Source organism: Anomalospiza imberbis, chromosome 3 (genome assembly GCF_031753505.1).
Source record: "Anomalospiza imberbis isolate Cuckoo-Finch-1a 21T00152 chromosome 3, ASM3175350v1, whole genome shotgun sequence".
NCBI classification, from domain to species: domain Eukaryota; kingdom Metazoa; phylum Chordata; class Aves; order Passeriformes; family Viduidae; genus Anomalospiza; species Anomalospiza imberbis.
This window is the reverse complement of record NC_089683.1, coordinates 15089578-15111643: the sequence shown is the minus strand read 5'-3', so window position 1 is coordinate 15111643 and position 22066 is coordinate 15089578. Positions and strand designations below refer to the sequence as shown.

Below are 22066 nucleotides of genomic sequence, written 5' to 3'. Positions count from 1 at the left end.
GCTGAGAAAACATTCTCCTAACTGTAAACAAAATTAGTTTCTGCAATTTGAGATACTATTAGAGCCTCATTAGCCCTCTCTCAAGAGGGCCAAGAGACATTTTCTGTACAATTTTTAAAATGGAAAATAAATCATCATAAAAATAGAGATTATATATCAAAAAATAGCAGTCACCAAAGTCAATGGCATTTACTGTGTATGAAGAATTCATGGCTGTGGCCTATGCATGAAGTCTCTGAAGTCCACTGAATTTTGGTTAATGAGCCATTTTTATGTAACAAAGACTTTTCAGATTAACAATGAAAAATTACTGTCAAGAACCACTTTATTTCTCATGACTAGGTACTTTGTATTTTTTTCTGTAGTATATTTTTCATTGAGTACATGTAAAAACTTGTTCCATCTGTGCAAATTGGAAAGACAAGCTAAGCCTTAGAGCTAACTGTGGCAGAAGATCAGTCACCAACATCGTGGTGGGATTTCTACATTCAAGTGAAGTCCCATTTTTCTCCCCTTTGAAAGTGAACTGGAGAAATATGGCTACTACCCAGCAATTATTTAGCATGACTGCCTAGACACTGCTTCAGTCAGGAGAAAAATTAAAATTAGTAGATACTAGGAACATGCTGTGGGGTTGCAATCTTACTGAAAAAAGCACAGGCATGGCCCTATTTATTGGAAGATGGGCAGACCTCAAGTGATAGTGAATTGTACATACTGATGCACAAACAACAGCTGGGTTTTTTATTTTGGTTGGGTTTTTTTACATCTTCCTCAACAAATTAATTCAAGGGATCAATTCACAGCATTATGGGAAGCAAATTCCCCTGCCCTAATGTAAACCAAACAAAAAATTACCCATGCAATTTTTTTTCCTCATCATAAGAAGAGTTTTTCAGGACTTTTCTTGCTGTAAAACAGGAATAACTCTTTAGCAATACTAGGAAATATCAACTATGCTTTTGTTGGCTTTCTTGGCCGCCTCTGAAGACACATACATTAACTGTCATACTTTTAATGAAGTATTACTAATACAGGTTTAGATTTTGACATGTTTTAACTTCAGTAACATACTCTTTAAAGGGACATCAAGTAAATCAAAAGAACTCTTTGCACATTGATAAAAGTCCTCTCTTTTTATGGTCTCCTTTCAAGTTACTAGGTAGGAAACTTATGTTGTAGGGAAAGAAAGCCAGGATTTGCAGGTTTGTTGTGCAAGCTTAAGAGTACAAAAGGGGAAAATTAAATGTAGATGGATTTGAAACAAGGTGTTTTATAGAACCATGAGTAAATTTTGCAGCTTTCCTGCACAGAAAAATGTGTAGACTATTGGTCTAGAAAGAAATTTATAGTACGCATCACTGCTTTAAAAGTTGGGCTTGGAGCCGTGCTGAGTCAGGAACATGTCAAAAGAAACACCCAGTTTTATATAAGTCATAAACTGTTTCCTCAGGTAGAACATTATATGATTAGAGAAAAAAAGAACATCTAGCCATTAAATGCATAGTGAAGGTATTAAGGTACTTAATTATATTGGTCACAGACCATCATCCTGTAACTTGGATATATCAAATCAAAGACAAACATGCCAGCCTCAACAGATTGTACATGCCACTACAGTCTTTCCAGTATGCTACTTCAATTAATTACTTTTATGCTGACTACTTATCACTGAATAAGGCCAGCACAAAACATATTTATTTTCTCTATAAAATTCTAGTATGTAAAAATGCTTACTAACCAAACAAGTTAGCTCACAACACAGGCTAAATCATTATGACTACAAAATCATATCAAATATGCATTATATGAAACAGATATCAGCTGCTGATTTTTAAATTTCTTCTAAGAATTTGACAAACACCAAACTCCATACCGGGAACAATACTTGGATGAACACAAAGGGGTTCAGTGAATATAGAGCTAATTGCTTAGACAAAGATAAAAAAAAACCCATGTAAGTCAATTCAATGACAGCAACTCAGAAAAAAAAGGAAGTGATGCTACCACATTCATTTTTTGGCTCATCCTGTTCTGTCCTCAAATTCCTCTCTCTTTTTTTTTTTTTTTTTACATTTTTCATTATAGCCTATCTGTGCCAGAGAGGGTATCTACTGGCAGCAAATCTTAAGACATTCTCTTTTTCTTTACAAGCAGTCTGTTAAAAGTCTTTTGATGGTTTATGTTATCACAGTTATTCCTTCATCGATAGGACAGGTCTGTGGTATTTGCTTTTGCTCTTCCTAGGATGAAGAAATTTTTTTTTTCCTTTAAACCCAGATGAAAGAATTTACTTTGTCCTGTGTCACACTGCATTGTTTTTTTTTTTTTCTAAATGTTTCTCTTCCTTATAACTGTCTTGGCTTATTTACTTGAATTTCCACACTGTTTTTCACATTTAAGTCTTCCGTATTTTGAACAAAATGAAATCTTTATGCTTCAAATTGACTGTCCTTGAGAATTTTCTTTAGAGCTCAGCAGCTGAATTTGTGCAAAAGAACAATATATGAGTAGTCTGCAGCCATACAGCGTTTTAATGAAATATTTCACTTGCACTGAAAATACAGTGTCATTTGACCAGTGTTTCAGGCTCCTTCCAAGTTACAGCTAATATGACTATAAACCTAATCACAATGTAAAAAAAATATTTTTAACCTATAATAACTTGTGAGAGTATCCAGAGCAGAGTTTCTCCTGACAAAAAAGAAAAACTGACAAAATTAAAAAGTTGCTTCATCTTCTGGAACGAAGAAAAAAAGAAAAATAATCATAAGAAAATTAATGGAAACACCTAAGGAAATTAAAAGTTCATAATAAGTGGGTATATTCAATAAAAAGAACAAAGAAAATTCCCTGTGTGAAATTACTTGCTGATAAAAAATAGCTAAGGAAAACATGGCCATCAGTTCTGCTGAACTGCTATAAATCCCTTTTTATAAAATACCACTATTTCTACTTAAAAGAGATCTTACAGGTACAACATGGAAATCATTGACCATCTGACTACCATAGGAATGCTATCCTGCTAATACTTAAAAATCCACTTTACATGATCATTCTAGTTAAAAGGTTGAATTTTTATCAAGTGTTTCTTTATGTGTCTCCTAAAAATTCCCATCATAAAACAACTAGATTGTAGTCATTAGTGACATAAACAGCCCCATTATATTACTCACTTTCTTTTCTTTGACTGTATAATTTCATTCTAAATAAAACCAAAATGTTTATTATGAGATCCATCTAGCCCAAAAACCCATTTCCAACATTAGTCAAAATTCTGCTCTGCACCAGCTGTGCTGCAAGAACTTTGAAGCTACTGTCTTGAAAGGTTTAATGAGTGTCTGTGCTCCAAACAATAAAATGCTATTACATCACATCTTCTGAAGGGCTCAACACACCTCTGAAAAAACTAAATCAATGAGATTTGCAGCCACTGAGCACCTCAAAGCCAAATCCTTTAATTTAACGTGCTTTTTCTTTAGTTTGACATGCTTATCCATGTACCCATTATTTCAGACGATCATCAATTTAAGGAAATGAAAAAACCAAACCAAACCAAAAAATCCACACTTAATCACCCTCCTAGCCTGATAGTTTAAATTGCAAAGTGAAAAACAGAAACAGTAAGTCCTGACATTATAAGGACAGTGAAGATTTTGAAAATTTCTAGATGCCATAAAAATACCCAAACAAAACAATTTTTCTTTTACCGTGTCAACCCATCTTGATCCTACTCCCAAAACAGTGACTACTCATGTAGCATTCTAAACCCTTTTAGATAGTCAGATTAAAAACATCCAGTCTGTTAACCTCATAGTGACACTGGTGAAGAAATATAACCAGTCTCACAAGCCATCACTGTCACCTGTGAGAACAGCACTTCACCAGCACTGACTAATGGATCCCCTAATCTGACTCAGTAGTATCTTACTCATTTCATTTGTGTTGTGTCTCTGTCCTACTTTAAATAGTGTATTTGTTTATCTTTATAATTTGTTTTATAAAACAAAGCATTCAACGACCATGTCACCTTAAGTTATACCCTTGGATCACCAAATGAAGCTTTACCAGCAAGTGCTTCCAAGCCAAAACATTGCAGGCCTGCACTGTAGGGAAATACTTGAGAATCATCCACCCCCACCTATTAAAATAGGAACATTAGTCTTACTTCATTAATTTTTGTTTTTTGGCAGAGTCTTTGAAGCTTCTGAATTCCTCTCCTTCTTTAATCTCAAAAAACTGAGGTTTTAGTAATGTTTGCTGATCTTCCTTGAACCTTTCCTGCCGCTTTAGTTTTTCCTCTTGGCGTAAAAGCTTGCGCTGTTTCCTGACCTCTTCAACCCAGCCTTTTTCATCATCTGAACTCTCAGAACTTTCTGCATCACTTGCTTTTCCTTCTGGTTCTTCCTCCTCTTCCTGCAGACAAAAATAGTATAAAATAAGAAATCATCAACTAATTTTCTTTCCAAATCATTCCTGCAATTAGAGTACGTGACAGCTTTTACACAGATACAGCTGAAGAGAACTACAATTTTTGAACAACAGCAGTAACAGCAAATAAGCTGAAAATATATTATAAAATTGTAACCATGTACATATTTTATGTTTTTCAAGCCTGTATTTGTGCAAAAACAGTATTGCATCTAAAAACTAGATTAAAATTATAAATTACACTTAATTATTGTAGCTGATAAGACATTCTTGCATTGCCTCCATCTTTCTGAGGTGATAAGTTTGAAACCTTGAAACAGAAGAAAAAAAAGCCTATGGAATTTTCTTAATCCAAATGGAAAATATTTTACCTGTCCTTGTGCTTCCAGTTCTTCCAAGATCTTTAGCTTCCTCTTTCTTTTCTCACTTATTTTAGAAACAAGTGGGTTAAGTAGCCTAAATTCTTCACTCTGCTCATCCACCTGGAAATCTGGATTCTCAAACATGACCTTAAAACGATCATCTTTGAGAAGGCTGGGCAGATTCTGGAACAGAAGCAAAGCATGAGCAAGTTAGGCAATTCTGAAACAGACATTAACAAAATAAGTAACACTTTTTCTTAATTAAACAAAATTAATAACCAGCATATGAAATGCCAGTTACTTTATCCTTCCAGGTCAAATAAAAATCAAGATTTATGCTTATTGTACTTTTATAAAGATTGTTTTAAGCTACCTGTAAGCAAGAGTTTTTTTAACGTACAGTACAAACACTTTAAATACACAATTACTAATATTTTCAAATAAGTGTTTCTCATACATTCAGCCAGCTAGTCTGGAGACATGTTGATATCTACTGACTAATCAGCAGTACCTGCAAGGCAAATATACTGCCTGATGGGGATGAGTCTACAACATGTAAAACAAATTATAAGGGTACATGTCTTTATGCAATGCTACTATTATTTTACTGTAAACACTTAAGAGGAAATGTTGTTACACATATTATAACACTTTTTCTTCACTACTTTCACATACAGAATGGAAAAGGCAGTTTAATTAATGTCAAAGTAAAATGAACTCAGTGTAAATTATGCTACTGGTGAATTCAGAACAGTTCAAGCTACTAATTCATCATATGAGAAGACCAGTTATTCTCATTTTAAAATCATTGCATACATAGCTTTTTAATAGAAAATGCTTATTTTTTAACATTGCTCAACTTATACCCGCATATTAATCCCACCACTGCACTAGGTTTTCATTGTTACTGAAGAGAAGGAGGGTGGAACTAAGGATACAGAAAACAAGAAGAGTAAATTTCAAACACAAAACCAGTGCAAATGTGTAACTTTCAACCACAGCCAAAAATTAAAGCCCAAAGCCTAAAATAAATTGCTTGTCATAGGACTCTAATACTGTTTAAGAAAAATAACCTGAATGTACATTTTTATATACACTCTATTTAGTCCACTCAATAACACAATCTTTATGTACTCCAAGAAAAATCAGTCCCCATCTACTGAAGTCTCACTTAAGTTTCACCACCACGTATCTTTATAGTAGTTCATCCTTCCTACTAACCTCAACACATAACATTTCATTATTTATCACATGCAGCTAGTGTCTGCCTATCATGAATGCTATATTCCTGTGAGAATGAGCACCTATGAAGTGCTACCTATAAAAAGCCTCCTCTCCCATTAGATATTAAACATTTACCCATTTCTTCAATTAAAACTTCTCTTAGCAGAGAAATGGATTACTTTTAACATCCAGAAGAACTCCTGGTGCATAAAATCAAACCATTTTGGCTATTCCATAAAATATATTTAGCTGCAGACACAAAAAAGGCAATTTTATCTTAAATTTTATAGGTAACATCTATCCTGTCATGGTCACCACCAAAATACCAAAAACAAATGCAAATAACAGGTCTTGTATGAACAGCTGTGGTATTGAGACTGCATTAATCAGCTTTTGGAGTCCTGTCAAACCCATATTATCTTCACAGTGAGTATTTAATAATTTTTAGCTTCAAGTTACTATATGGTCTTTTTTGTGCTGCAGTTACAGTCAAATCCATCTTAAAGCCACTGACCAGAATAAGTTATTTCTAAGAAACAGAACCAATGGTATTTTGAATCTCTTTGACCAAACAGCAACAACAACAAAAAAATGAATCCTCTAAGCATTGCTAGTTCTGTGCTCCCAGCTAGAGAATTCACCAAAACAAGAGCTCACCTTTTGTTTTCTTTTTTTACTAAACTGTTGCTCTTCTCCTTCTTCTTCAATCAGTTTGAGGGCAAGTTCTTTATTAACTTTTGGGAGTTTCTAAAAAGAGGAAAGCAATTAATAAATTAGCCTTTTACACATGCAACCTACATGCTTTACATTCTTAAAAATATTGCAGAAAAGCTCCTTGACTGGTTTCAAGTATCTCTAGGTACTAGTGAAGCAACTGCACTTTGAGAAGACTTAAGAACTTGCATATTATTTTTAACTTCCAATGCATCAGCTTTAGAGCTTTAAAAGCATCTCTTTCTCATTTTATATTGAACAGATCCAATCTAGCAAGTTACTAAACACAATACAATTTTCATGTATCTCTTTCCAGAGTATCATGTTTCAATGGCTTAAGTAATTTAATGACGGAAGTAGAAAATGCGAAGTTTTACCAGTGGATTATCTGCTCAAGTGGCAAATGAGATGAGATCTGCTCTTTTAGTTCAGTATCAGCCTTTCAAAATACACACATGGGAATTTTGTTTCCATTCAAGAAGTTTGATAAATTACTTTGTATGTCCAATGATAAACAGATTCAAATGCTAAGTGACTACATCTCTAAGATACATTTAGGAATACATTACTCTTTAAGAATAGTTTTCCCCCAAGTACACTATTTATTTCTAGGATTTACCTTCAGTTGAACTCTCTGTGCACGAGTTTCTTCTATCTTCTGCCTTATTTTCTCTCTCCTATATTCTTCATAGGCAAAGGGGTTGGCCATCATTTTCGCCTTTAAACAAGCAGGAGGAAGTAGAAAGAAAACACCATTAATACAGGACACAGTCCATTATCTGGATGGGAAAAAAACCTCAGCCAAAACAAAAAAGCCACAAAAAGATGAAGAAAATCCACAACACATATATTTTATTGTTAAGAATAAAAATTGACAAGACTCAGCCTTAGTTACCTTATGATAAAGTCTTATGTCCATAAAGAAGCCATGCATATATGCTCTGAGCAATGATGATCCAATGAGATGAGCAAGGCCTAGGAAAAACGTTCCAGAGAATTTTAAAGAGTTTTCATATACAAAGAACTTGTATTCCAAGCCAGCCACTTCACTTCCTTAAGACAAACAAACACTGCTAATGCAAAATATCAATAAACACTCACAATCATGACATCAAGACTAAGTAAAATAGGGAATAAGAATCGTTTTGGCCAGCAAAAAATTTAATCTTCTTCAGAGCAACCAGATCCACTTTTCTTGTCATAAAACACATTACTGAGCACTTGTAAAAAATGCCCACATGCACTATGCTCTATAGAACTTCACAAAGAATTCCAGAGGATTTTTTGAAAGTCCATAGGTGTTTGATAATCCCTTTTTTAGTGTGATAGAGAGATTTTCTAATTAAAAATTTTGCCCTGTGTCAAACCCAACACTCACAGTCAGAGGTAAATTAAGTAAACTAGAGCAAAACATTGCAATCAAACCATGTAATGGACAGAAAAAGGACTAACTGCCTCAGGACAAGGTTGTTTATCTTCTCTACTATATAACTGTCAGCATTTCAATTTCTTGAAACTATTAGCCCTAGAATGATTTGTATTTTCTGAAAATTACTACATTCAAATAGGGCAGTCTTTGGCTGCAAGTTCCAAATTCTATTTCAGCACCTCAAAAATACTTTGACAACTAAACCAACTTCTCTTCCTATGCCTTCCATGTGGCATATGAAAGCATAACAGATGCCCAGATAAACTATATCAGCAAATATCAATCACCTTCTTGAGATAAAAATCTGAGAAATAAAAGTGCCTTGTGTTATACTGGTTGGGAATCAAAGAACTTAGAGCCATCAGTCTGGAATATTAATAAGCAAGAAAAAAAGAGAAAACTACTGTCAGTGAATTTCTAGCAGTCCTCATACATCACACTTAATTACAAAAATCAGATGTGTAAATGTTCAAAAACTGAACAAAGAAGTCAGCCAAAGGGTGTATACAACTGTTTTACCTAAATTTTCAAGGTCTTTTCTGGTAACAAATTTGTAATCATCATAAACAGTGCTTTCTGGATTCTCTTCCAGTTCTTCAGTCAAGTTGTCCAAGAAGGAACACCATTTCGGGGCAGGTCCTAAAACCTGTGGATATTATGAAAATTTACAACATTGCATTTTCTTACAGAAAAAGTTTACAGTTAGGCTCTTAGCTGTAATGGAACAACAAATTAATCCCACAGCACTCAAAGAACACAATTAAACCTATTGCTTGCATTACCAAGAAAGAGTACTATAGATTACGTGTTATTTTAATTTAGGTCATTTGAGACCAGTAAGTCTGGGGGTTTCAAGTTTAATTGTTTCAAGTGGTCCCAGTGTGAATGATTTATTAAAAGCTTAGAGGCAAACATTATAGAAGAGATTACAAACTAATGGCACTAGATAGAAACTAATTTGTAAAGTGCTGCTGGATCTTGAACTCGTTAGGTTCAGTATGCAATCATGTTAAATCCTACTCTGCCCTATTTATCCTAATTGTAACACCACAGATATATTTCATGTATTTTATTCAGGGATAAACTCAGACTGTATGAACAAATAATAGAAAATATTAAAAATATTTGCATATTTCCAAGATGAAAAAAAGGATTTGTTTGCACAATATTAGGTAGCACTATCAATGTATTTTTCCGTATATGTTTCCTCCAATTCCCCAAGTTAAAAATCACCTCCCATTACTTTTCCCTCCTGCTGTTCTGATTGAGATTCCTTTCCATCTTGACTCATGCAGCCACACTCAGCTGTTCCAGCAGTCTTATTTTAGTAGGTGAGTTAGCTACATGGAAAAATCTAACACTGCATTTCTTTCTCTAGTGTAAATCAGCTGACATTTTAGAATGCTAAGTGACCGGTTAAATCCCACAGTGGGACTTTTAATGAGGTTTCTGATTTGTTTGCTAAAAATTCATATTAAAAACTCCAGTCAACCACAGGAATTCTTGTGATACAACATTTTAAGATCCTATTCAATTATGGAAACAACTAGAAGTGATTTTATTTATTTAACATATACATAGTTTGTTTTGATGTCATTGGTGATTAACAGTATGAGATAATGCTGTTCATTTAAAAAGTGTGTTTCTTCCAATTACAAAGTCTTCTTTTGAAGACAACTACACAAAAAAATCCTGTAAAATTGTGTTCTAGACCATGACATTCTATCTAGCATATTCTTGCCTGTAACTCTCCAGAGAATACTATTTTATTCTAGCCCACTATTGTCTCTGTATTACATACGATTTATCTTCCTAAGATCTCGGGCCTAGCTGAGAACCATTACATAGTAAATGAAAAAGTGCATTTTTTTTATCATTCTGCATATTCCATTCCAATTACCAAAAGCCTCCAAGGAAATACTCAAGATGTCACTAACAAGAAATATTTTACCTACTTAATTAACCAAAATCCCCACATCTACTCCAGGAATAAATGACATATATAACATTCAGATTGACCTCTTGCCAACATTCCAGTAGCTTTTGTCTCCATCCAGATTTTGATTTTTTATTTCCCCCAAATTCCCTTATTTAAATGCCAAGCTTTTATATTAAAAAGAAAGCAGTCTAGATCTACTAAATGTCTTCATGCACTTAAGAAATCAGTGATCTGTGCCTCATTACCAGAACATCAAAGCATGACTGGTGTGGAAGAACCTTAAGTTTACCTATAATTTTGTTTTAGATGAAGCAGTTTGTCCTTCTTATTAAAAATAACTCCCAAGCTGCTTACTAACTAAACAAAACATCTCTTGTAATAAAATTTAAGGACAACATTCGCGACTATATGCAAAACTTGATACTGAGAGTAAAACCTTCCTTGGGGCGTAATCATTGCCATGAAACACATGAAGCAAAAAACCTGATTATTCACAATAATCTGTGGAGTGAATTGGATGATCAGATCATAGAAAACAAAGTGGGGAAATGAGATAATTAATGGAAAAAAGCAGCAGCAGAATACCAGGAAAAAATAGAAAATCCAATCATTATTAAAATTTCACATGTTAACTGACAGAAAGGAAAACCCTACAGAGATGTCTGTGCATGTTTATTACCTTATTTCCCTTTTCCCACCCCACTGAAACCACTTGCCTACCTATTCTAGGACACCTTAGGAGCTCTGCTTTGTGCATTAAAATGAAACATTTTTTAAAGCTTAGGAAGAAATTCAAAAATAGACACAGCAAACAATATCAGCCACAATGACAAGAACATAAATAAGAAATGCCCTTCTTTTGCAATAGTAATCCTTCACACAATTTAACTGCTGCTGCATTAACTGCAGAATTTAAGGCTCCACTGTGAAACACCAGCCATCCCAGGATGATGCCAAAAGTACTCCAGAATGCCAGGCTAGGGCTCCACCATTCCTGTGCCCAGGTACAAAAGCAACATTTGTCAGGGCTGGTCTGCACTGGGCCTCCAGGGACAAGGTGGGAGAAGTGAAAGCGGCCTGTCTTCCCCAGTTCATGACTTTCCATACAGTGGTCACATTGCAACACAAGTGGGACCCCCTGGAGCTGCTGCCATCCAGGACTGGCACCACCTCAGCCTGGCCTGCAGCCCCTGTTAAAGCCACCAGAACAAAACAAAGCTGGGGAGTTTGTGTAGGTCAAGCAGTATACTTGCCGATTTGGAGTGGAAAGGTACAAATCTACCACACCTCACAGAGAAAAATGCACTGAAATTGACAACATGAATAAGAAAATGTTATGAAGTAGGTAATTGTATGCAACTTAAGTGACAGATACCATTTTTACAATATTCATGATATACCAAATAGGCTTCTCTACAAGTTTTAGAAAAAGTGCACTCAAGTCAATAGGAAAATCATTATTAAATGAGTGCACATCTATGTTCAGCTTTTATCCAAATACTTTTTAGCACAGGAAAACCAGACATGAGCACCAACAGTGATGGAATTATTATTTTTTGCTGTTTTCATTATTATTCTGCTTTCTATAGCAGAATCTAGAAATGGATAACCATTTCTAGAGACAATTTCTGCCAATTGCTCCTGAAAGTCACTAAGATTGCTTTGAAAATGTTTTTGCCCATCAAGAGAGGAGCCTCAGCCACCAGCAGGGCCCAGCTGGCAGCGAGTGAGGGGGTGCTCCGTGCTCTGCTCCCCTCCCAGAACCTTCCTCCTTCACCAACTGGAGACAGCACCCAGGAGGTGACAAAGCACAGCTGTCCCTCAATGTCCCACCACCACACTGCAAGGCAGAGTGACCCATCGGTCACACCAGTGCCCTCCTCCCCACAGCAAAACTTACCACTACAACGGTAAAGCAGACACCTCACCACTGCCTTTCATCTTACTCCAAGCCATAGGAAGTAAAAATGTGTACTTAATAATTGTTAGTATTGTGCCACCTAATATAAAATTTTTCTTATACACATTAGAATATTTCTCTATTTTACACAGAGAAAAAACAAAATATGAGTGGTCTAGCATGCAACTGAGCAGAAACAACAACTCTGAGACCAAACTGTCCAAGAAAAAGAAAAATGTTCACCGAAAAATATTTTTTAAATATTGTAAAATAACTTCCAAAATCACAGTTCTTTGTATTCTATTCTACAAGACGCTTGACTTCGTAATCTTGTGGCACCACAAGTCTTACATGGTACAAAATGTTCTCTGGCCATGCCTAATTCCTGAGCACTTCTGTAGAAAATATCATCCTGTCATTGGTCTGTAATTCTCCTAAAATTAATGAACCCTAGGACGGCACAGGTATTATTCCCAGCCCACAACAGATGTTCCTTACCTTTAATTTGAAACACCAGACAGCACTTGTACACTTTTAAACACCACTCAACAGCTTGACAGCCAGCTCTGCAGAGCTCTTACAGCCACAAAAACCTGCCCTAATCCTAACTAGTATTAACCATGTTCAACAACTTAAAAGAAGCTCAGGATGTGTAGAAGCTTCCACAGTCAGATGTCAAGAGATTTAAATTAAACTACTGTGAATGCACATCCAGACAAGTATTGTTAAGTATCTGTTTGAAGGTTTCTGAGACCAATTCTACAGGAGTGACTGAACAATTGCTCTTTTCTTCTCAGGGAGTAAAAACAGGTTCCAAAATCTGTTTTGCTGGATGTTAAACAGTAAGTTCCTGGAAGATTTCAAACAAGGTAGTGATAAACTCTTCAGCAATAAACAAGATGTCAAAATGCAGTAAGACTCAACCCTCCCAATCTTCACTGGTTTATTTTAGCAATCAAAAATACGCAAAATGCTCACAGACAGCATTAATTGGATTTCAAAATTATTCAGTAGAATTTGGAAAGTTTAGACTGTCCAAATTTCCTCTAGTAGACTAACTTAAGGTATGTGGACATCATTTAACCACACAGTTCCAGAGGCTTTGGAAAGCAGAGGCATTATTTGCTGTGGCTGCATGAGACAGCAGCATGCAGATTCAGAAAAATTTCAGTTACACAAAAATTAACTCTGTAAGGCCGTAACATGCCACACCATAGTGATAGAGTTGGTAAAAAAAAGCATGAAAATACATCCTATCACTGTTCTTTTGTATTTTAGAAGTAAAACCTTCTGTCAAAAATCTATTTGTTGTGGTACCTTCTACACATTTTGATTAAGACCATTACTAAGTAGCAAAAATGTGCTAACTAAATAATTCACTGCTGTACTATTTGAATAATGGTGATTACAAGAAAAATAGCACATATTTAAGGTCTTCAACAGATCTCTAGGTACAGTGGCTTGTGTAAAATTATTAAAGAGCTGGTGGAGACATTTTGTACAACTCCAGTACATGTGAATGCAAACTGTAGCAAGGATTGTGAATGGCACAAGGAGGATTTCTGAAACAGTAATCCTTGCACAAGAATAAATACATCACAGAGACACTATAAACTAGAGCTGAGCTAATCATAAGAAGAGTGTGACTCTTAAGAGCTTTTTAAAGTGGAGATAATGGGGAACAACTAACAGATGAAGTATGAAATATTCAAGAAAAACATAATACAGTCTGAGTGCTTGTGATAAGATGGGACTTGACAATCCAAGGTGGCTCATCCATTCCTCCGTTCCCATTAAAAAACAAAACCAAAAATAAAACTTAAAGCACTTCAACAAGGAGAGATTATTTTCTAGACTATCATTTCTTGAAACTAAATATATTTTAGATATCTAACTCAAAGACTTCACAAACACATTTACCTATAGGACAAAAAAAATTCTATGGAGAAGACAAATAGTAACAATAAAATCTTAATTTTGTTTGTTTTTTTAATGAAATGGCACAATATAAAGCATTTAAAACCTTTAACAGGATATAATTGCTGGAGAAAGCAAATGCACATCTATGCATGCATATTCTGATTTTCAATCACACCATTTAACAGGAGAAAGATTACAGAAGGTCTAATGAGGGAGGTAAAAAAAATTATGATCCCTAGGGTGTGGGCAGTGATAGAAATGTGCAATTGCATTTCAAACATAATTAGCTTCCTAATTGCATAGCCAAGTTTAATGCAATTACATGAAATATTAATTACTATTCATTTTAAGAGTATTGTTTTCAATGTTTTGTTCCCTAATTTTAAGAATTAGACAGATCTCAATATGAAGTAACTTTGAAAAGTTTCCATCTAGATGCATTGAGAAATCAAGAGAAGAAGACCTTGCTGCACCTTGTTACCAGTTAAATTAAATCAATTGCAACTGGTAACTCAAAAAACCCAGCTGTATCTTTTCTAACTTGTAGATGTGAAAAGCTGCAGCTCTCTGTTCTTGTTACTATGCTTTTGGCCTTCAACCATAGCCAGCCCAAGACAACAGCTCGTGTTAGTAAGGACTCCTGGGATCACATTATCTTGTTATTTTTCTGTCTACTACATTTCCATACACAGCATTCCCCATAGCAACCAACGTGCTCCAAACAATTCGTAATTTTGAATTCTACCATTCTTTTGTAATCTTCAGTCTTCCTATGAATGCTTTACAGTCAACTCCAATTATGCCCTGTTAATGTCCTAATTCTATTTAATGGACTGAAGAAAATTATTTGATTCTCTAAATTAAATTGGTTTGGGGAATAAACTCCAACAAATTTCCCATATATTCTTCATAATTTAACACTTTCATTCACCCTGCATCACATGGTGTAAATTTGGTGCTTTTAAAGACATCAAGTAGCTCAGTGGAGAACAGACATGACCAAGAGAGACTAAATAGTACACTCGCCCCTTCTGGCATACTACTGACAACAGCACTGCAGTTGGTTTTAAGCCCACACACTCATAAATTTCACTGAACTATACAATGAATTGGCCCTTTCTCTCATCCTAACTCCAGCAAATCCAGACATTTTTGGCACATTCATTAATCAGAGAGGTTGAATAGTTGGTTTCCCTACCTTTCACTATGCTGTGGGAGCTGCCAAATCAACTATTTGGAGGTTTTACTCCTTAGAGAGCATGTTAAAGGAAACATTGCTTTTAAGATCTTCCCAGTGTTAAACAAAAACTGCTGCAGGAACTTGCATGCATCTTCTAGGAATGAGATGCTAAATCTTTCCACCCCGGTAGTTATCAGATAGTAAATACTTCTTTTTCTAATTCTAAGCAGTTTGGCTTTATAATGGTGGTTTTTTTTTTTTTTTTTTTTAATCTCATACCCTCTGGTCTGACAAGTACTGCAGTCAGTTAACCAGTCACAAGTCTGCTTTCACTGTGAGTGCTCTTGGTGAAGCCACTATCTTTTGAAGGAGACAATGGCCCAGGTGCTCATAATGTTGGGAAAAAGCACCCTCAAGCAAACAAACTTACTCCTTAAAATCGTAAATAAAATTACCAGAATAGCTTTTTTCTTCACAAGACAGAGCTAAAAAGAACACTTCTCAAGTAATTTGTGACTTACCAGCCATGGCATTGAGAGTAGAGCCTGATGCCTCCACCAGTGTCCCTATCATGTTCTGACATACATAAAACAAACCCTTCATCAGTATTGCTATGGACCTGTTATTTATCAGACTCCCTATAGACAATGTGAAGTCAGAAAGATACATTGAAACTTAAAGTACAAGAACACACTACTTACACATAAAGTCAACTAATCAAATGAAGCTCAAAAGGGGAGGGAAGAGTGGCTTCTCAAAGCATGTGTTACAACCGTGACCTGCTTCAAGCACCTTCCCAAAAATAGCAGTTGGAAATAATCTAAGAGTTACCAAAATTCCGTCCTTATTCTAATACAGCAGGTTCTATGGCATTCCAGCTGTAAAAAGAGAGGCAACTAGGTAAATTGCCTTAATACTGTGCTATAAGTTCAGCTGGGACTCACTTCACCAGTTTTGTTTACCTATGGACATGTCCTGATTGTCCTTCTTGATCCATGAAAAAAAAAAAAAAAGAAGTGCAGATCAGGTATGATCAAACTGATCTAATGCCTTACTGACAGTAAGTTAGGCACCACAATTTACTTTGGCCATCCACACCTTCCATTCCCTACCACATTGCATTAAGTGCTTTTACCAATTCCTTTGCATAGATTCTGGTACTCATCAGAACATTCATGAAGTTAATTTACTGTTCAGTGACTGTGTCATTGAACCAGCACAATCTCCCTCACAAACAATACCACCTTTACGGTTTACAAAGTCTAACAAAAACCTCCACCCCATCATGATACATTAGAAAGGATAAATTCCTTGGGAAGTTCTTTCCTTGCATTTGCAATTGGGACAACAGGAGAGGCAGACAAGGCAATGGTAAGTGGGAAGCTTCATAATGTCTGGGCCTTCCTTTTAAACAAGGAAAGAACTTCTACACAGCTTCCAACTGTTCTAATATGTTCAGAAATCTGTTTCTCACAACATAATGGCATATATGCCATTCTTCTTGCAATACGAAGGGCATAGGCCACCAACAGACAAAACTTCCACTAATAACAAAGATGAAAGTAACACATGCATTGATTTTATTAACTGTGCAACAGCCCCTGATTGCAATCTAAATTAACAAGTAAGAATCACCACAAATAAGCTAGAAATGCCAAGTCCCCACACATCCCCTTATCAATTTCTCTTGATGGGACAGGAAAATTCCTCAACTGTCACACTGTGTAGGATCTTGCCTCTCATGCTTTTAAGTGGCTGGGAACAACAGAGTTCTTACAGTACACACCAGATGCCAAGGAATGTTACAGCATAAATATCTTTGCAGTCATTAAAACAAAACATATTGGAGGATGAAGTGTATTTTAGGGAAATTTGAGGAATGCTACAGATGTAAAGGTAGTGGCAAATCCAGCTCTTTGTCTACCTTACATGACTGACAAACTACCGGAAATCTAGGAATGTGTGAGTTTCTAATAACTCCCTACCATTGCAGCTTAATTGCTTTTTGCAAAACTGGGAGGAAGACTTCTCTCTGAGTTTATGCAAGTACTGCCAGACAACACAAAGGGAAGGAAAAGCAACTACCTGTTGGGAATGTACAGTTCCTCCAGACAGATAATGAAGATAAGCTCAGCATAAACCAACTTCATTGCAGAGCATAATGCTAATGAAATTTTCCATAACTCAGGAAATAATTTTAAGTAGAAAGCAGCTTTCAAATAAATATTCAAAAGCTTTCACATATGTGATAGTTTTATTTACTTCTAAGGTCTTCTGTGATGAAAATCTTAGCTCTTTGTAACTTTTACTATTTCTGCATAAACAGTCATAAGTCAGAAGACATTTCAAATCTGAGTGCAACACAGAAGATGACAATACATTTACACTTACTTTCAAAAGTAATTAAATAAAGACTGAGTTGAAATTATTACATGGAGAAAATTCTCACAGGCTTTGTCTTTTCTGATTCAAAAGCTAAAACACTCTAGTTCTTATTACATGCTGATAGACATGTAGCACAGCACAAAATTTCCTTTCAGCAATTATACATTTGCATTATCTATGACTGCCTCTCTCTTCACTGACTGAAGCTAGGAAACTGCATCTCGAGATTTTCAGAAATCAAGTGAAGAATAGATGGCCCAAAGAAAAGAACAAGTGCAAGTTCAGAAATAAAAAATATCTTTCAGATACTCAAGGCTTAAAACAAGAGGAGCACACTCCCCCCTCAAAACATGTTTCTTAAAATAAGGACTCAAGAACAGAAGGTCCATTACCACTAATTGCTTGAGAAACAGGTCACAACACTGTTGTGTTGTGCACAAAAAGCACATGATTCTTTTATCAATGGTCAGAGCAATCACCTGGTATAATTCCATACAACTTCTGCTTTTAAGAGTTTTCTCCTGAGCTCTGTGAAGAGTTTGATGTAAGCTAAACATATGACTTTACTGTCAGCGTGCTGCTGTCTGGTTAAAAAATACTGAAGAGGTGCTGCCTGGTACACTAACAGCCACAACAGCACTTAGCAGGGTTCATACATGATCATAATCTAGACTAGTACATCATCAGCACCTGAAAACATCTAAAACAAGTTTTACAGGAAGATCAGAAATTGTTTCCTGATCATCACACATTGGTGTTTTCCTTCTATATATATGTGATAAGTGGTACTGTGTCTTTCAGCCAGCACATGGGAAATGGAGGATATCCTTTGTTGGGAATAAGCCCAGTGTGTTATTTTTCAGTTTGGAAGTGTTTAGGTTAAAAGTAGGAAGCTCACATTTCTGCTTGTGAAGATAAACAACTTTTTTTCCTATGCTTGTAAATACTGTGAGATAGGTAATGTATCATTCAGCAGATTTTTTTTTTTTTTTTTTTTTTTTTTTTTTTTTTTTTTTTTTTTTGGTGTGTAAAGGATTAGACTGTTCTGGATGGAAAACACAATTTTGCAAGATTGATATATCAAAACTCAGAATTAGTTTAAAGGCCAAAGATGCACTCAAGTATCTTTTTATTAATGGAAACTTTCTTCTTTTGACACTTGGCAGCCCTAGAGCCCAACCGTAATACATTACTTCATAACAACCCTTCTTTCCAGTCATTTCACAGTTTTCAAAATGAGCAAACTAAGATTAAGACCAACATTTTCCACTTTACGTCACAACTACCATTTTATTTTACCATATTTTTTCCCAGACTATGAAATGTTTCTCGACATTATCTATTGTTTCAGGATAGAAAAAAAAATCTCTTAGCACAAGCCAGTTTCATGGATGTTTTCCACTTTACCAAAAGCATGTTAGGGAAGGGCAGTACTGAACAGGATGAACAACTGTCTTCTAAAAAACACAGCCTCATCATATGATCTTCAAGACAACACTTGAGGCAGCACCTATGCAGAATGACCTAATATTGCCAATCAGAAGACATGAAAACATTCTAAAATAAATCAAAATCTTGCACTCTACTGCAAATCTTTTCTATTAGTGTCAAAAAGCCAAACACAAATATAATAAGAATTGCATCATTTGATTCACAGCTTTTACCAGACTAGCCAAAAATCTGTACAGAAAGTCTCACTGTAACAGCATCCACAAACTATTTGAATGACAGCTGACTATATAGAACACTGGCCCTAAAGGCATAAAGTACAAGATGTGGACAGGTAGGTTTGTATTCCTATAATATAAAGACCCAAAACAGAAAAAAAGACAATCAGCAGATTCCAAATGGTTAAGAAGGTAAGTCTCAGAGTGATAAAACTGTTCTGAAAGGCTGTGATCATAGAGCTAAGTGTGGAGAGTATAACACAGGGGAAACCTCCCATGTCTTTTACACTGAAAAAAGACAGACTGTAAACACAGGTATCTGATGGTCATAACATCTTGTATAGAACTAGTGAGAGCACCCTGTCACAGACTGACCTACCTATTTCAAATAAATGCTTTTTCTATCTGTGAGTGAACTGAACACAACTTTGATCAGTTCAGCCACTTAGAAGCAGCTCATTTGGGCAACTATGATCAAAGCATGTTCATCCCTAATTTACATTCTAGAACTACTCCAAACAAATATCCAGAAAGAAATAAAGGGGATGAACTAAGGTATTAAAAACTGCTTTCACTTGTTATTTCCTTCAGTACAAGCTCCCTCTACAGATTTGTTTCACCAAATAACCCAAGCATTAAATGAAAACATGTAAACTAATAGGATTTGTTGCCTTAATCAGTGACTATGTTATTTCAGGGTTAACCACTCAGGAAAAACTAGTTTTTCTTAGGTCTTGTAAAACCATTTTTTTTCTAAATCCAAGGAAAAAAAAATTTAAGGATAAGCATTTTTGATGCATATTCAAAACAGAAAGATGCTGATAAACAGTAATTAAACCAAACTGGAGGAGTATCAAAAAAAAGAGAAAGGGAAAACAAAATCAGTTAAAGAATGTGTGAAAGACAAGAAGTACCAGCAATGGTTGGTTTAGCTGAAAAGCCACACAATTTTAAGAAGACAAAATTAATGATATTTCTAACAATAGGGACAGCCACAAGTCCAAAGTAGGTACTGTATTAGAAACCAGAACCCTTATTCTCTTGGAGAAACTGAATCATTGAGTAGGCAAGAAATACTTGCTCTTGAAGCATTTCCAGTTTATAACTCTAACAGCTCTGAACTAGGGGAGTGTTAGGATATCAAATTATTTTCCAAAACCACCTGAAAAGAAGCCAGAGACGCTCCAGGATTTATTTTTCCTTAAAGAGCTTAATATCTTCACTATTCCAAAAGTACATTGCTTCTAGCCTCAATAGGGAGTGCTCTGCCAAGACTGCAGGAAAATAAAAAAATCCAGAACACAGAATATTACACTCAATTAATTACATGCTTAATTGCTCTCTTCTTTTAACAGCCTAATGAATAGAGCAAGTTTCAGTTTCAGTATGTTCATGCAGCCGAAAGTTTCAAGTCCAATAAATGAGACAGGACTGATTTGCAACATCTGTGTTAAGATCAGACAAGTTTGTGCAACCAGAAGTAAACACTCAAGAGTAACACCTATGCCCCTTGCTCTCCACCCAGAGCACTCAGGAGCTGACACATAGGGGGTTCTCTGTACAACCTGCAAAGAGAACCTCGTATGTTATGGAACATGACAGCCTCAATTAAACTTAAAGAGAATCTGACTCATCTTAGATCCCAGGTCAGTGGACCACCATGTGTCATGTGCAGAGACTTCTGCTCTCTTCACTTGTTTGGCCAGGACCTGCTTGCACTATTGAATCAACTTATGTTTCTGAGTCAGTAGTCTAAAAACTATCCCAAGGCACACACAACTTTCATTTCAACCTTCCTGAGGCACACATCAAAGTGATGTACCAGGAAGCCAGCTGGCAAGAAGCAGGTTTCCAAATGTTTGCATAAACTGCAAGTTAGCTATTAAACTAATGGCAAACAGCCCAATTCCAGTCAGGAATTCAGAGGCACTTGCCCTCATTAAATCCCAGCAAAATAAAACAAAAACAAAGTCTCTAAGCTAAGCCACTCAAGATGTTACCTATGTAACACAAACATTTCATTTCAACAGATTCAATTTGCTTTTTTGTCACTCTGCACTGTGTACCTCTATGAGGTATCTTGCCATTGAAAAGCAAACCCGCCTGTCCTTTCTGGAAAACCAAAAAATCACCTTGTACTTCCTCTACTTACAGCTTTGCACACAAAAGAAAAAACTACAGTGATTTTTTACTTTTTTTATAAGAAATGCAGTGTTCTCAGACATTCCTTGTCTCAACTGTCACACCTACCCTGATGAAACTTCTGCAGGAAAAGCTGATGCTTGCCATTTCTTTTACAAGCAATATTATGATACTCACTGTCAAATGTTTTATAATCCTGAAGTTAAGAGACAGCAATTTTTTGGGTTTGAAATGGAAATTTAGCTTTGGCATTAACAATGCAGAGAACGGGCACACGTACACAGATAATTCAGTCAGACATGAGCTCAGCCAGAGCACATTCCAAGCTGGCCAGACACGAGCCAGCTCCAGTTCACCAGTCATGAGCCGTGCTAGCACAGCACTGTGCCCACACTAATAAAACCTGCTGAGAGGCTGGGTATGCTGGGCTGGGCACAGTCCTGCACTGTCTGGCCAACTCCAATCACGGACAGCGGATGCTGGGTCTGTCTGCACCCATCTATGCACATACTGCTCTGCAAGACTCCCACTGCTGTGAATTTTTTTCTCCTTACGTAGAGCACAGCACCATACATTTGGGATTTGAAGTATCCTCCTTGATCATAGCTATGGCAATTCCTTACAGCTGTTCCAATGAGCATTGAAAACAAGAGAATAATTATTAGCACTACAGGCCAATGACAGACACGGTCAATTGAATGGATTTTATTTACATAACTGTCCTTTGCAGTTAGTAGCATTTCTCCCAGGCATTTATTCTGTTGTGAAATTCA

General features: G+C 35.9%; 1 protein-coding gene across 1 annotated transcript in view; it reads right to left on the bottom strand.

Annotated features, from left to right (window-relative positions):
• Positions 1 to 22066, bottom strand: part of NOL10 (nucleolar protein 10) — a 52964-nt gene that overhangs the window by 8744 nt on the left and 22154 nt on the right. The window contains exons 14-19 of the mRNA XM_068183460.1: positions 8680 to 8806; positions 7627 to 7706; positions 7351 to 7449; positions 6675 to 6764; positions 4803 to 4976; positions 4169 to 4416 (exon numbers count right to left, since the gene is read on the bottom strand). Of these exons, the coding sequence (XP_068039561.1) occupies positions 4169 to 4416; positions 4803 to 4976; positions 6675 to 6764; positions 7351 to 7449; positions 7627 to 7706; positions 8680 to 8806 (818 nt within the window). The remainder of the gene's footprint in view (positions 1 to 4168; positions 4417 to 4802; positions 4977 to 6674; positions 6765 to 7350; positions 7450 to 7626; positions 7707 to 8679; positions 8807 to 22066) is intronic.